The sequence below is a fragment of the Spermophilus citellus genome (genome assembly GCF_964194105.1).
Source record: "Spermophilus citellus genome assembly, chromosome: 6".
NCBI lineage: Eukaryota > Metazoa > Chordata > Mammalia > Rodentia > Sciuridae > Spermophilus > Spermophilus citellus.
In genome coordinates, this window is record NC_138187.1 from 15,123,078 (window position 1) to 15,138,812 (window position 15,735).

At 37.2% G+C, this 15,735-nt stretch overlaps 1 protein-coding gene across 1 annotated transcript in view; it reads left to right on the forward strand.

Moving 5' to 3' along the window:
• LOC308652313 (phospholipid-transporting ATPase ABCA3-like) overlaps nt 1-15,735 on the forward strand; it is a gene marked incomplete at both ends in the record, with an annotated part of 136,600 nt that overhangs the window by 93,365 nt on the left and 27,500 nt on the right. The window contains one exon of the mRNA XM_081300060.1: nt 2,723-2,821. Coding sequence (XP_081156186.1) covers nt 2,723-2,821 — 99 coding nt within the window. The remainder of the gene's footprint in view (nt 1-2,722; nt 2,822-15,735) is intronic.

Below are 15,735 nucleotides of genomic sequence, written 5' to 3' on the forward strand. Positions count from 1 at the left end.
TAAGAGAGTTAGTTAAAAATTTATCCATAAACATAGCCTTAGAGACTCTTTTTAGGCTATTTTCTTCTAAAAATTTCCTTTGTCTAAAAATGGAAAATAAACATATTTTGTTTTTATCTCAAGAATTTATGCTCAGTTTAAGCCTTAAAAAACTAGACACATTTGATCCCCAAATAGATAAAATAAAGAAAGAAGAAGAATACTTGTGAGGTGAAAATTCAAAAAAAATTACAGTTAGATTGGAGGAATAAGTTCAAGAGATTTCTTTACAGCATAATAACTTCAGTTAATGATGATATATTAGATTCTTGAAAAATGCTAAGCAAGTGGATATTAGGTATGTTTTTATAACAAAATTACCACTATATGGGGTAATAAGCATATTTAATCATTCCACAATGTGTGTGTGTGTGTGTGTCTGTTTGTATATTGTGTATACTCCAAAATATGTGTACATGATAACATTGTTTTAAACAATCCTGGCTTCTATGCAACAAAGTAGGAAAGATATGATTGTTCAAAATCTCTCTTTGGTAGAACAGAAGCAGACTAGTATTTGAGATTGGAATTGGCAAATTAGGAAAGAATTCAAAGGAAATTAAATATAAACATGATTAATTCAAATAAAATAATTTGAACTGAGTTCTGCATTGGTGACGAATCTTTTGAAGTGTCTTGATCTCTTCCTCTAATTTAACCTTTACTTGTCTTTAAATTCCATTTGGAATTTATTTTATTTTATTTTTTAGTTGTAGATGGACACAGTATCTTTATTTTATTTTTTATATGGTGCTTAGGATCAAACCCAGGACCTCACACGTGCTAGGCAAGCATTCTACCACTGAGCCACAATCCCAGACCTCCATTTGGAATTTTGAAGTTGGGATATGACAATGAGAAAAAGGAAATTTTAAAATTGTACTTTAACCAAGAACTTCAGTATTGTCACCAAGAAAGCAAAATTCTTCAACTTCTTTTGTGATTCATTATTTTTGATTAGAGAATGATCTTCTAATTTAAAAGGCATGAACAAACAACAAGGAAAGAGATGTCTTCAGGGTGCTGTTCACAGCTGCACATAAGTTCATGTCTCCAAGCTAGGATGAACTATATGTGAGCTCATCAGACCATCAAAAAGTGACTGAAAAGGAATAAATGTTAAATGTACTTCTTTTACCTTTTTATAATTAATAAAATGACTCAAGGTTGGAAGGACTAAATCAAGCAGTAAATCAAATTAAACTATTAAATAGTAATTAGTAACAGAGGTTAGAATAAAACACGGGCCCATTTATCTCCAAAGCCTGTGCTTTTTCATCTATTTGTGTGGTATTATGAAACTGGAAACATGACAATCTCATTCTAATTTAAAACTTGTAATTTTTCTAATAGCTCTAGGAAGACATAGACATAACCTTCTCTTTTCTTGACATAGTCTTCTCTTTCTTTTGTTATATATTGTATAAAGCATGCCAAAACATAAATGTATTAACAGTTGACTATCTGTGGGGCATAGTGCTGTAATGGATTTTATTTTCTTCATACATTTATTTGCTGAATGTTGTACAATGCACACATTGATTTCATAACTAAAGTATTAAAAAAGAAAACATGGAGTAATCTCAGTTAAAAAGCCATGTACTAGGAATGAAGAAGTGGGAGAAAGTGAACTTGAAATTTGAAAAGCTGTCAGGTAGGTGGATTTAGGTCCTATATAACCTCAAGGTGTAAAATTAGAACTAATGTAAAAAACTAGACTGAATGTAAGCTTGAATATGAAATCCTATAGACTTTCTTTCCAAAGAGAATTTTTAATTCTCCCAACACTGAAATACTTTCAGTTTCCCTTCACTGAGAATGTAGAAGAGGTGGTTATGAGAACTGGAAGTTTCTGGAAAAGATATTATTCTGAACACAATGTGCTATAAGATCTTTCCAGGAAAACTGTTTTTTTTTAAAGTCTGGATATGGGGGCTGGGGTTGTGGCTCAGTGGTAGAGTGCTTGCCTCACCTGTGTGAGGCACTGGTTTCAATATTCAGCACCGCATATAAATAAATGAATAAAATAAAGGTCCAGTAACACTAAAAAAATTTTTTTAAAAAGCCTGGCTATGTCTACATTGCAAATGGCTCAACTTCTACTAGTCTGTTCTCCATTTCTATATACTGTAATCATTGCAATTTCTATAGATTTTTCTAGATATTTAATCACATTCTGTCTTTTTTTAAAAAAAATAGTTGTAGTTAGACACAATACCTTTATTTTATTTATTTATTTTTATGTGGTGCTGAGGTTTGAACCCAGTTCCTTGTATGTGCTAGGCTCTACTGCCAAGCCACAACCCCAGCCCCCACATTCTGTCTTTAAGTTTACTGTAATTACTCCATTTTCTGTTTCTGGGTGCCTTTTTTCTATTAAATATGATTTCTTTTTTATTTACTGATAGCATATATATGTGTGTGTTCTAAGTAAATTCATATCCTCTAATTGGAGTGTTAACATATATAGTCTCTTGACAAAAATTATATGTATCCAAGAACTGAGTATGAAGCAATTTATTCCACCTTTCTGATATACCAATGGTGCTGAAATTTTACTAAGTATTGAAGTGAAGAATGATTTACATTTTCCTTACTTTTAAGGGGAAATCAGTTTAGAATAAAATGAAATAAGTACAAAAACCATCTAGTTTAGTGCCAGCTTTTTCTCTTCTACTTCTAGGTTTGAAGCTCTGTTCACTGCTCTGGAAGAAAGACAGACAGAGCTGGGCATTTCTAGCTTTGGCATCTCTGTCACTACCATGGAGGAAGTCTTCCTTAAGTGAGTAAGAACATTTAGGAAAAAGAAAAACATTAGAGAGAGAGGACCATGACAAATACATTAGAAATACAAGGGTGGCAATGTTTGGGGTGGAGCTATGTTTGGGAGCTATTACTCTATACTTATTACCTTGTTGCCTCCTAGTAATACTGCCAGGCAACAAGCAAACCAAGGAGAATTTCGGGGTTGCAACTCTCTTTTCCAAAGTATATGAGGATAAAGTTTCTATAACACCTTTAATCAACTTTTCAAAATACCTGACAAGAATAAGTAGAGAAGGAAAAGTTTACTTTGGCTCATGGTTTCAAAGGTCTCAGTCCATGATCAACTGACTCCATTCAGCTATCAATCCACTAATGGGGTCACAACCCTCATGATCCAATTATTGCCTAAAATTCCCACCTCAGGGCTGGGTTGTGGCTGGGGTAGAGTCCTTTCCTAGCAGCATGAGGCCCTGGGTTCAATATTGAGCACCACTGATTATATAAAAATAAATAAGCAAAATAAAGGCACTGTGTCCATCTACAACTAAAAAAAAATTTTTTTAAAAAGAAGTCCCACCTGGAGCCTTGCTGCACTGGAGACCAAGTTTTCACCACAAGACTTTGGGAGAAGACTGATCCAAGATGATGGAATAGAGGAGGTTCCATTACTGGCTGCTCTGTGGCATGAAACCAAGAAAGCAGATAGGCAGCTTCTCCACAAGGTCTCACCTAGATGGAATACAACATCTCAGAGAGTGTGAGAGGACCCTTATACAGCGAGTTTTCGCAGAAACCACCAGCGCTGCAACCACCCATGAAAAAAATCAGAGCCTCTGTGCTCAAGTAAGTCTCCAGATGCCGGAACCAAAGCCTGCAGTTCTAGTTCACACAAGGCTCACAAGCGGCTTAGCAGAACTATCTATCAGCACCTCTGCAGAACTCCGAACTGCAATCTGCTCCCATGCAGGTCACTCAGCTGCTACCTATCCATAGCACAAGGCCATCACCCAGCTCCCCCGACTTCACCAGACACCCTGGCGCTGGAAGCAGACCAACTCCATCTTTGAAAACCTTCCTCACCATTTTTTGGTGGGCATGACTAACAGATTGGATGGCCATCTGAGCAGGTACCTGATTTCCAATCCCCTACCTACCCAGTGATGGTAATTCAGCATGGTGACCACCCAACACAAAAACAGCTCTCAGTTGGACAGGAGTGCAGTGCGAACAGAGCTGCGCCATGCACCACCTGGTATGAGCCCTGGGAGAGGTCCCGCAGTTGGGACCTGATAAGTAAGGGAGGGGACTAAAGTCTGGAGGATAACAGAGAGACCAGGATCTGGGAAATCTCCAGGCAAGAGGAGAAGATACCGGGGACTCAAGTCAGATGAGTGGTCACAAAAAAAGACCTGTGAGATGCAGTTTTCCTGCTGGAACTGGTGGGCAGCACTCCCTGCTTCCAGACGCTCCACACCAGGTCCAGTCTTCACACCCTGGTTACCTACATCATCCTGAGGGCAGAGACACCTACTGGATAAGACAACCTCACCTACTGGATGAGAAGACAAAAAAACGGATCTTTAAGAGCTTCTCCTCCTCCTCCTCCTCCTCCTCCTCCTCCTCCTCCTCCTCCTTCTTCTTCTTCTTCTTCTTCTTTTTCTTTTCTCTTATACTCTTCTATCCACTAGCCTTCAAATCTCCAACATATATAAAACCAAGAACTTTGCATGAAATAGGACTTTGAGGACTGAGTCACCTGAATAATATAATATATAGGAGTTGAATAAGCCTTTTTGTCTTTTTCTTCTTTTTTCTTTCCCTTTTTTCTCTTTCTTCTTCCTTCACTCTCCAAATTTTATTATTTTTACATCCTGTATTTTTTAAAATACATATTTGTGTTAGTTTTATGTACTCTACTGTCTTCCCATGTAATTGTCTACCATAAATTACTTCCTGCCAATTCTCCTGCTACTAACCCTCTTCATTAGATTTCTCCTTCACATTTCCTAAGATATATTAACTCTATACCCTCACATATTTTCCCCTCAGCTTATCACCCTATGCCTGACCCACAGTTCCGTTTCCACTGCCAGAAATTATAAACCTTTTTATGAAACTACTGATTATATTTTAAATAATAATTGAATCCAACATTTCTGGACATTGAGACTAAACTGTAAATGTCTTAATAACAACAATTTGTTCATAGGTGATGTATTGTTGATATTGGAATCTGTTAACATTGTCCTTCCACACAAATGAGAGATCTTGGAGCCCTAGAAGAGAACTGCAAATCTATAGGGTAAAAACAATAATACACCAGATCCACAGAGCTGGAAAGGAAGACACATGAGCAACATGAAAAGACAAGGGAAGGATGTACCACAAACAAATCAAGACAACACACCATTAGAAGCATTGGCAGCTACAGAAGAAAAAAGGACAGAGAAAGATTTCAGGATATATATGGTTAAAATGTTCTGGGATCACAAAGAAGACATAAGAGAACAAATACAGGCAGTGAAGGATCACTTTGACAATGAGCTACATAAACAAAAGAAGCAAAAAATCACCTCAGCATGGAGATAGAGGTTCTAAAAAAAAAAAGCAAACATAAATCCTTGAAATTCAAGAAATTATAAACCAAATTAAAAATTCAAATGAAAGCATCAACAACAAAGTAGAACACTTAGAATATAGGATATCAGATAAGAATATAGATCATACAGTGAAAATGATGAGAAACCATGAGCAGAACATTCAAGAAATATGGGATAGCATAAGAAGACCAAATTTAAGACTTATTGGAGCTAGGGATACTGGGAAGGGAAGATGGCGGCGAAGGGAGTGCATCACCCCCGTGTACCGCGTCACTGTGCAGGAGAATGACGAGTTAGAACCACTAAAAGCTATCTTGTTAGGAATTTCCAGCAAAATTGGGGTGCTCCAAAACCTAGAGGAAGGATTTTCATCGCATGAGGATCAGCTACGGTGGCTCAAACGTGAGCAATTTGTCAGCAGGGAGGGTCACGCTGCTTATAGCAAATCGCCCCGCAGCTAGAGCCTGCAGCGCGTGCTGGGAAACGACGAGATAGCAACGCAAAGATACAGTGCTGCGGATTCTGTGGGCTCCTGCCAGCTGTGCAATCGCTGTACACAGTGCTGAATTCTGGGTTTGAGACGGGGGAAGGAAGCGGTCCAATTCGGTTCTCCACACTGGTCAGACCACAGAGGAAGCCAGCAGCCACCATCTTGGAGAGCTGACGTCACCATCCCTGTTTTCGACTGATCACAGCTCATTCAGCTATAGAACAGGTAATTTCAAGCTGCCATTTGCCTGCATCTCGCAGACAAATTACTCAGGCTCAGTGCTAAAGAACCGGCGGAAACTGCTTCGTGGAGCCTGCTCCTATCACAACATACACCGAGCCAGGAGTGGCCGAATACTGGCTCCCGGAATTGCTCTGGCCCAGGGCTAAAGAACCTGCAGAAACTGCTTCTCGGTCCGGGTCCTGCTGAATACTGTGGAGGCCAGAGGGGCAGAGCAGAGCCGCTGCCCGTGCCCGGAACAGGCCCAGCGACCCATAGGCGTGGTATCATGTCACCCCAACTGGAGTAGGGGCCAAGCAGAGCCGCCACCCGCGCCCGCAAGGTAGGCAGGCCTGCGACCGACCGGCGGAACAGGCCCAGCAGCCTGCCGGCACGCCAGACACATCACCCCATTTGGAGTAGGGGCAGAACAGAGGCGCCGCCCGTGCCCACAATGTTGGCAGACCTGCGACCAACTGGAGAACAGGCCCAGTGGCCTGCCCGCATGGTAGACACGTCACCCCAATTGGAGGAGGAGCACAGCTGCTGCCCGCTCCTGCAAGGGAGAATTTTCAACTATACAAGAGCAATATAAATACATACAGGGAAAATTTAAAAAACACAACAGTTTCACCAAGCAGGAAGAAACGCTAGCAGTATGAAGAGACAAGGAAAGAAAGGACAACAAGCAATGCAGGTCAACTCAACTTTAGAAGAGGTAATAGCTGCAGCAGATGGAATGTCAGATAAAGAATTCAGGATATACATGCTTCAGATGATCTGGAGTCTCAAGGAAGACATTAGACAGCAAAATCAGACAAAGAAAGATCACTTCGACAATGAATTACATAAACAAATCCAAGAAGCAAAAGATCAACTATACAGGCAGATAGTGGTAATAAAAAACAAACAAACAGAAATCCTAGAAATGCAGGAAGCAATAAACCAACTTAAAAACTCAATTGAGAATACTACCAGCAGAGTAGAACACTTAGAAAATAGAACATCAGACAATGAAGACAAAGTATTTCAACTTGAAAAGAACATAGACAGCTCAGCAAGTCTGCTAAGAAACCATGAGCAGAACATCCAAGAAATATGGGATAACATTAAAAGACCAAACTTAAGAGTCATTGGGATACAGGAAGGCACAGAGCTCCAAACCAAAGGAATAAACAATCTATTCAATGAAATAATACAAGAAAACTTCCCAGACTTGAGAATGAGACAGAATCCCAAATCCTGAAGCCTACAGGACGCCGAATGTGCAAAATCATAAGAGATCCACACATATACACATTATAATGAAGATGCCCAACATACAGAATAAGGAGAGAATTTTAAAAGCTACAAGAGAAAGGAAGCAGATTACATTTAGGGGTAAACCAATCAGGATAACAGCTGATCATTCAACACAGACTCTGAAAGCTAGAAGATCCTGGAATAACATATTTCAAACACTGAAAGAAAATGGGTTCCAACCAAGAATCGTGTATCCAGTGAAATTAAGCTTCAGGATGGAAGATGAAATTAAAACCTTCCACGATAAACAAAAGTTAAAAGAATTTGCAGCTAGAAAACCATCTCTTCAAAACATCCTTGGCAAAACATTACAGGAAGAGGAAATGGAAAATAACAATGAAAACCAACAGTGGGAGGTAGGACAGTAAAGGGGGGAAAATAATCAAAGAGGAAAACAAACCATGTTTAGTAACATAAATAAACAAATATGGCTGGAAGAACAACCCATATCTCAATAATAACCCTAAATGTTAATGGCTTAAACTCACCAATTAAGAGACACAGGCTAGTAGAATGGATCACAAAACAAGACCCAACAATATGCTGCCTACAGGAGACGCATTTGATAGGAAAAGACATACATAGACTGAAGGTGAAAGGTTGGGAAAAATCATATCACTCATATGGACTTCGGAAACAAGCAGGAGTGTCCATACTCATATCAAATAAAATAGATTTCAAGCCAAAGTTAATCAAAAGGGATAAAGAGGGACACTACATTCTGCTCAAGGGAACCATACACCAACAAGACATAACAATCATAAATATATATGCCCCAAACAATGGTGCAGCTAGTCCATCAACCAAACTCTTCTCAAGTTCAAGAGTCTAATAGACCACCATACAATAATCATGGGAGACTTCAACACACCTCTCTCACCACTGGACAGATCTTCCAAACAAAAGTTGAATAAGGAAACTATAGAACTCGATAACACAATTAATAACCTAGACTTAATGGACATATATAGAATATACCACCCAACATCAAGCAGTTACACTTTTTTCTCAGCAGCACATGGATCCTTCTCAAAAATAGATCATATATTATGTCACAGGGCAACTCTTAGACAATATAAAGGAGTAGAGATAATACCATGCATCTTATCTGATCATAATGGAATTAAACTGAAAATCAACGATAAAAGAAGGAAGGAAAAATCATGCATCACTTGGAGAATGAACAATAGGTTACTGAAAGATCAGTGGGTTATAGAAGACATCAAGGAGGAAATTAAAAAATTCTTAGAGATAAATGAAAACACAGACACAACATATTGGAATTTATGGGACACATTGAAAGCAGTTCTAAGAGGAAAATTCATTGCTTGGAGTTCATTCCTTAAAAAAAGAAAAAACCAATAAATAAATGATCTCATACTACATCTCAAAATCCTAGAAAAAGAAGAGCAAAACAACAGCAAAAGAAGTAGGAGGCAAGAAATAATTAAAATCAGAGCTGAAATTAATGAAATCGAAACAAAAGAAACAATTGAAAAAATTGACAAAACTAAAAGTTGGTTCTTTGAAAAAATAAATAAAATCGACAGACCCTTAGCCATGCTAATGAAGAGAAGAAGAGAGAGAACTCAAATTACTAGCATATGGGATGAAAAAGGCAACATCACAACAGACACTTCAGAAATACAGAAGATAATCAGAAATTATTTTGAATCCTTATACTCCAATAAAATAGAAGATAGTGAAGGCATCGATAAATTTCTTAAGTCATATGATCTGCCCAGATTGAGTCAGGAGGATATAGACAACCTAAACAGACCAATATCAATTGAGGAAATAGAAGAAACCATCAAAAGACTACCAACTAAGAAAAGCCCAGGACCGGATGGGTATACAGCAGAGTTTTACAAAACCTTTAAAGAGGAACTAATACCAATACTTTTCAAGCTATTTCAGGAAATAGAAAAAGAGGGAGAACTTCCAAATTCATTCTACGAGGCCAACATCACCCTGATTCCTAAACCAGACAAAGACACTTCAAAGAAAGAAAACTACAGACCAATATCTCTAATGAACATAGATGCAAAAATCCTCAATAAAATTCTGGCGAATCGGATTGAAAAACATATCAAAAAAATTGTGCACCATGATCAAGTAGGATTCATCCCTGGGATGCAAGGCTGGTTCAATATACGGAAATCAATAAATGTTATTCACCACATCAATAGACTTAAAGATAAGAACCATATGATCATCTCGATAGATGCAGAGAAAGCATTCGACAAAGTACAGCATCCCTTTATGTTCAAAACATTAGAAAAACTAGGGATAACAGGAACTTACCTTGACATTGTAAAAGCTATCTATGCTAAGCCTCAGGCTAGCATCATTCTGAATGGACAAAAATTGAAGGCATTCCCTCTAAAATCCGGAACAAGACAGGGATGCCCTCTATCACCACTTCTATTCAATATAGTTCTGGAAACACTGGCCAGAGCAATTAGACAGACGAAAGAAATTAAAGGCATAAAAATAGGAAAAGAAGAACTTAAATTATCACTATTTGCAGATGACATGATTCTATACCTAGAAGACCCAAAAGGGTCTACAAAGAAACTGCTAGAACTAATAAATGAATTCAGCAAAGTGGCAGGATATAAAATCAACACACATAAATCAAAGGCATTTCTGTATATCAGCGACAAAACTTCTGAAACGGAAATGAGGAAAAACACTCCATTCACAATATCCTCAAAAAAAATAAAATACTTGGGAATCAACCTAACAAAAGAGGTGAAAGACTTATACAATGAAAACTACAGAACCCTAAAGAGAGAAATAGAAGAAGATCTTAGAAGATGGAAAAATATACCCTGTTCATGGATAGGCAGAACTAACATTATCAAAATGGCGATATTACCAAACGTTCTCTATAGGTTTAATGCAATGCCAATCAAAATCCCAACGGCATTTCTTGGAGAAATAGAGAAAGCAATCATGAAATTCATATGGAAAAATAAAAGACCCAGAATAGCAAAAACAATGCTAAGCAGGAAGTGTGAATCAGGCGGTATAGCGATACCAGGCTTCAAACTATACTACAGAGCAATAGTAACAAAAACAGCATGGTACTGGTACCAAAACAGGTGGCTGGACCAATGGTACAGAATAGAGGACACAGAAACCAATCCAAAAAACTACAACTATCTTATATTTGATAAAGGGGCTAAAAGCATGCAATGGAGGAAGGATAGCATCTTCAACAAATGGTGTTGGGAAAACTGGAAATCCATATGCAACAAAATCAATCAACAAGTACATGAAAAAATGCTCACCATCTCTAGCAGTCAGAGAAATGCAAATCAAAACCACCCTAAGTTACCATCTCACTCCAGTAAGATTCGCAGCCATTAGGAAGTCAAACAACAAGTGCTGGCGAGGATGTGGGGAAAAGGGTACACTTGTTCATTGTTGGTGGGACTGCAAATTGGTGCAGCCAATTTGGAAAGCAGTATGGAGATTTCTTGGAAAGCTGGGAATGGAACCACCATTTGACCCAGCTATTCCCCTTCTTGGTCTATTCCCTAAAGACCTAAAAAGAGCATGGTACAGGGACACTGCTACATCAATGTTCATAGCAGCACAATTCACAATAGCAAGACTGTAGAACCAACCTAGATGCCCTTCAGTAGACGAATGGATACAAAAAAAAATGTGGCATTTATACACAATGGAGTATTACTCTGCATTAAAAAATGACAAAATCATAGAATTTGGAGGGAAATGGATGGCATTAGAGCAGGTTATGCTAAGTGAAGCCAGCCAATCCCTAAAAAACAAATGCCAAATGTCTTCTTTGATATAAGGAGAGTAACTAAGAACAGAGTAGGGACGAAGAGCATGAGAAGATTAACATTAAACAGGGATGACAGGTGGGAGGGAAAGCGAGAGAGAAGGGAAATTGCATGGAAATGGAAGGAGACCCTCAGGGCTATACAAGATTACATACAAGAGGAAGTGAGGGGAATGGGAAAAATAATACAAGGGGGAGAAATGAATTACAGTAGGGGGGTAGAGAGAGAAGAGGGTAGGGGAGGGGAGGGGAGGGGGGATAGTAGAGGATAGGAAAGGCAGCAGAATACAACAGACACTAGTATGGCAATATGTAAATCAATGGAAGTGTAACTGATGTGTTTCTGCAATCTGTATACGGGGTAAAATTGGGAGTTCATAACCCACTTGAATCAAAGTGTGAAATGATATATCAAGAACTATGTAATATTTTGAACAACCAACAATTTAAAAAGAGAGAAAAAAAGACTTATTGGAATAGAGGAAGGCATAGAGGTCCAAACCAAAGGAATGAATAATCTATTCAAGTATATAATAACAGAAAACTTTCTAAAATGAACAATGAATTGGAAATCCAAATTCAAGAAGCCTAATGGTGAATGTACAAAATCACAGTACATTCACACCAAGACACATTATAATGAAAATGCCCAACATACAGAATAAGGAGAGAATTTTAAAAGCACAAGGGAAAGGAATCAGATTACATATAGGTGAAAACCAATTAGGATAATGGCAGATTTTTCACCACAGACCTTGAAAGCTAGAAGATCCTAGAATAATATATATCAAGCTCTGAAAGATAATGTGTGTCAACCAAGAATCTTGTATCCAGCAAAACTAAGCTTTAGATTTGAAGATGAAATTAAAACCTTCCATGATAAATAAAAGTTAAAAGAATTTATACCTAGAAAACCGGCACTACAAAACATCCTTGGAAAAATATTTCATGAAGAGAAAATGGAAAAACAACAATAAAAACCAGAAGAGGGAGGTAGTACACTAAAGGAAATCTAATCAAAGAAGAAAACCAAGTCAAGTTAAATAAGAAAAATAAACAAATATAGCTGAAAATACAAACCATGTCTCAATAGTAACCTTAAATGTTAATTGCTTAAAGTCACCAATAAAAGGCATAGGCTAGAAGATTAGATTAAAAGAAAGACCCAACAATATGCTGCCTCCAGGAAATTCATTTATAGGAAAAGACATACACAGACTGAAGGTGAAAGGTTGGGAAAAATCATACCACTCACATGGACTGAGGAAGCAAGCAGGGGTTTCCATACTTATATCAAATAAAGTAGATTTCAAGCCAAAGTTAATCAAAAGGGATAAATATGGACATTACTTACTACTCAAGGGAGCCATACACCAATAAGACATAACAATAATCAATATATATGCCCCAAACAATGGTGCAGCTATGTTCATCAAACAAACTCTTCTCAAGTTCAAGAGTCAAATTGACCACAGCACAATAATCTTGGGTGATTTTTAACACACCTCTCTCACCACTGGATAGATCTTCCAAACAAAATTTGAATAAAGAAACTATAGAACTCAATAACACAATAACTTAGACTTAACTGACATATATAGAATATTTCAACCTGCATCAAGTGGATACACTTTCTTCTCAGCAGCACATGGATCCTTCTCTAAAATAGACCATATACTATGCCATAAAGCAAATCTTAGCAAATACAAAAAAGTAGAGATACTACCATGCATTTTGTCAGATTATAATGGAATAAAATTGGAAATCAGTGACAAAATAAAAAATAAAATTTCTGCAGCACATGAAGACTAAACAATATGCTACTGAATGTACAGTGGGTTACAGAAGACATCAAGGAGGAGATTTAAAAATTTTTAGATGTAAATGAGAACACAGACACAACATATCAAAATCTCAAAGACACTATGAAGGCAGTACTAAGAGGAAAATTCATTGCATGGATTTCATTCCTTAAAGGAAGAAAAAAAACATCAAATAAATGACCTCACACTATATCTCAAAGCCCTAGAAAAAGAAGAACAAGTCAGCAGCAAAAGCAGAAGAAGGCAAGAAATAATTAAAATTAGAGATGAAATCAATGAAATTAAAACAAAAGAAACAATTGGAAAAATTGACAAAACAAAAATTTGGTTTTTTGAAAAAATAAATAAAATTGACAAATCCTTAGCCTACACTAATGAAGAGGAGAGAGAACTCAAATTACCAGCATACATGATGAAAAATGGAATATCACAAAGACACTACAGAAATACAGAGGATAATTAGAAATTGTTTTGAAATCTTATACTCCAATAAAATAGAAGACATTGAAGACATCAACAAATTTCTTAAGTCATACGATTTGCCCAGGTTGAGTCAGGAAGATATACACAATTTAAACAGATCAATATCAAGTGAGGAAATAGAAGAGGCCATCATAAGCTTATCAACCAAAAAATCCCACGACCAGATGGATTCACAGCCAAGTTCTACAAGACCTTTAAAGAAGAACTAATACCAATAGTCCTCAATTTATTTCAGGAAATAGAAAAAGAGGCATTAATTCCAAACTCATTCTATGAGGCCAATATCACCCTGATCCCAAAACCAGGCAAAGACACATCAAAGAAAGAAAACTTTAGACCAGTATCTCTAATGAACATAGATGCAAAAATTCTCAGTCAATGAAAGAGGTGAAAGATCTATGCAATGAAAACTACAGAACCCTAAAGAGAGAAATCAAAGAAGACTTTAGAAGATGGAAAGGTCTACCTTTCTCTTGGATAGGCAGAATTAATATTATCAAAATGATCATACTACCAAAAACACTATACAGATTTAATGCAATTCCGATCAAAATCCCAATGGAATTCCTCACAGAAATAGAAAAATCAATCATGAAATTCATCTGGAAAAATTAGAAACCCAAAATAGCTAAAGCAATCCTTAGCAGGAAGAGTGAAGCAGGTAGCATTGCTGTACCAGACCTTAAACTATACTACAGAGCAATAGTAACAAAAACAGCATGGTATTGGCACCAAAACTGACTGATAGACCAATGGTACAGAATAGAGGACACAGAGACTAAACCACAAAATTACAATTATCTTACATTAGACAAAGATGCCAAAAACATGCACTGTAGAAAAGATAGCCTCTTCAACAAATGGTGCTGGGAAAACTGGAAATCCATATGCAACAAAATGAAGTTAAACCTCTATCTCTCACCATGCACAAAACTTAACTCAAAATGGATCAAGTACCTAGAAGTTAGACCAGAGACTCTGCATCTAATAGAAGAAAAAGCAGGCCCTAATTTTCATCATGTAGGATTAGGCCCCAACTTCCTTAATAAGACTCCAATAGTATAAGAATTAAAACCAAGAATCAATAAATGGGATGTAATCAAACTAAAAATTTTCTTCTCAGCAAAAGAAACAATCTATGAGAACAGAGAGCCTACATCCTGGGAGCAAATGTTTACTCCTCACACATCAGATAGAGCACTAATCCTTAGGATATATAAAGAACCCAAAAAGCTAAACCAAAACAATAAATAACCCAATCAACAAATGGGCCAAAGACCTGAACAGACACTTCTCAGAAGAGGATATACAATCAATCAAAAAATATATGAAAAAATGCTCATTATCTTTAGCAATCAGAGAAATGCAAATCAAAACTACTCTAAGATATCATCTCACTCAGTCAGAATGGCAGCTATCATTAAAACAAACAACAATAAGTGTTGGTGAGGATGTGGGGCAAAAGGTACACTCACACATTTCTGGTAGTACTGCAAATTGGAACAGCAAATATGAAAAGCAGTATAGAGATTCCTTGGAAATCTGGGAATGGAACCCCATTTGACCCAGCTATCCCTCTCTTCAGACTATACCCAAAGGACTTAAAAACAGCACACTACAGGTACACAGCCACATCAATGTTTATAGCAGCACAATTCACAATAGCTAAACTATGGAGCCAACCTAGATGCCCTTCAGTGGAAGAATGGATAAAAAAATGTGGCATATATATCCAATGGAATTTTACTCAGCATTAAAAGATAATAAAATCATGGCATTTGTAGGTAAATGGATGGCGTTGGAGAAGATAATGCTAAGTGAAGTTAGTCAATCCCCAAAACAATCAAATGCTGAATGTTTTCTCTGATATAAGGAGGCTGACTTATAGTAAGGTAGGGAGGGGAGCATGGAAGGAATAGATGAATTCTAGATAGGGCAGAGGGGTGGGAGGGAAAAGGAAGGGGCAGGGGATTAACAATGACAGTGGAATGTGATGGACATCATTATCCAAAGTACATGTATGAAGACTCAAATTGGGTGTCGACATACTTTATATATAAATGGATATGAAAAATTTTGGTATATATGTGTAATAAGAATTGTAGTGAAAAAAAATGAAATACATGTATAAAGGCATGAATTGGTGTGAACATACTCTATATACAAAGATATGAAAAAATGTACTCTATATGTGTAATA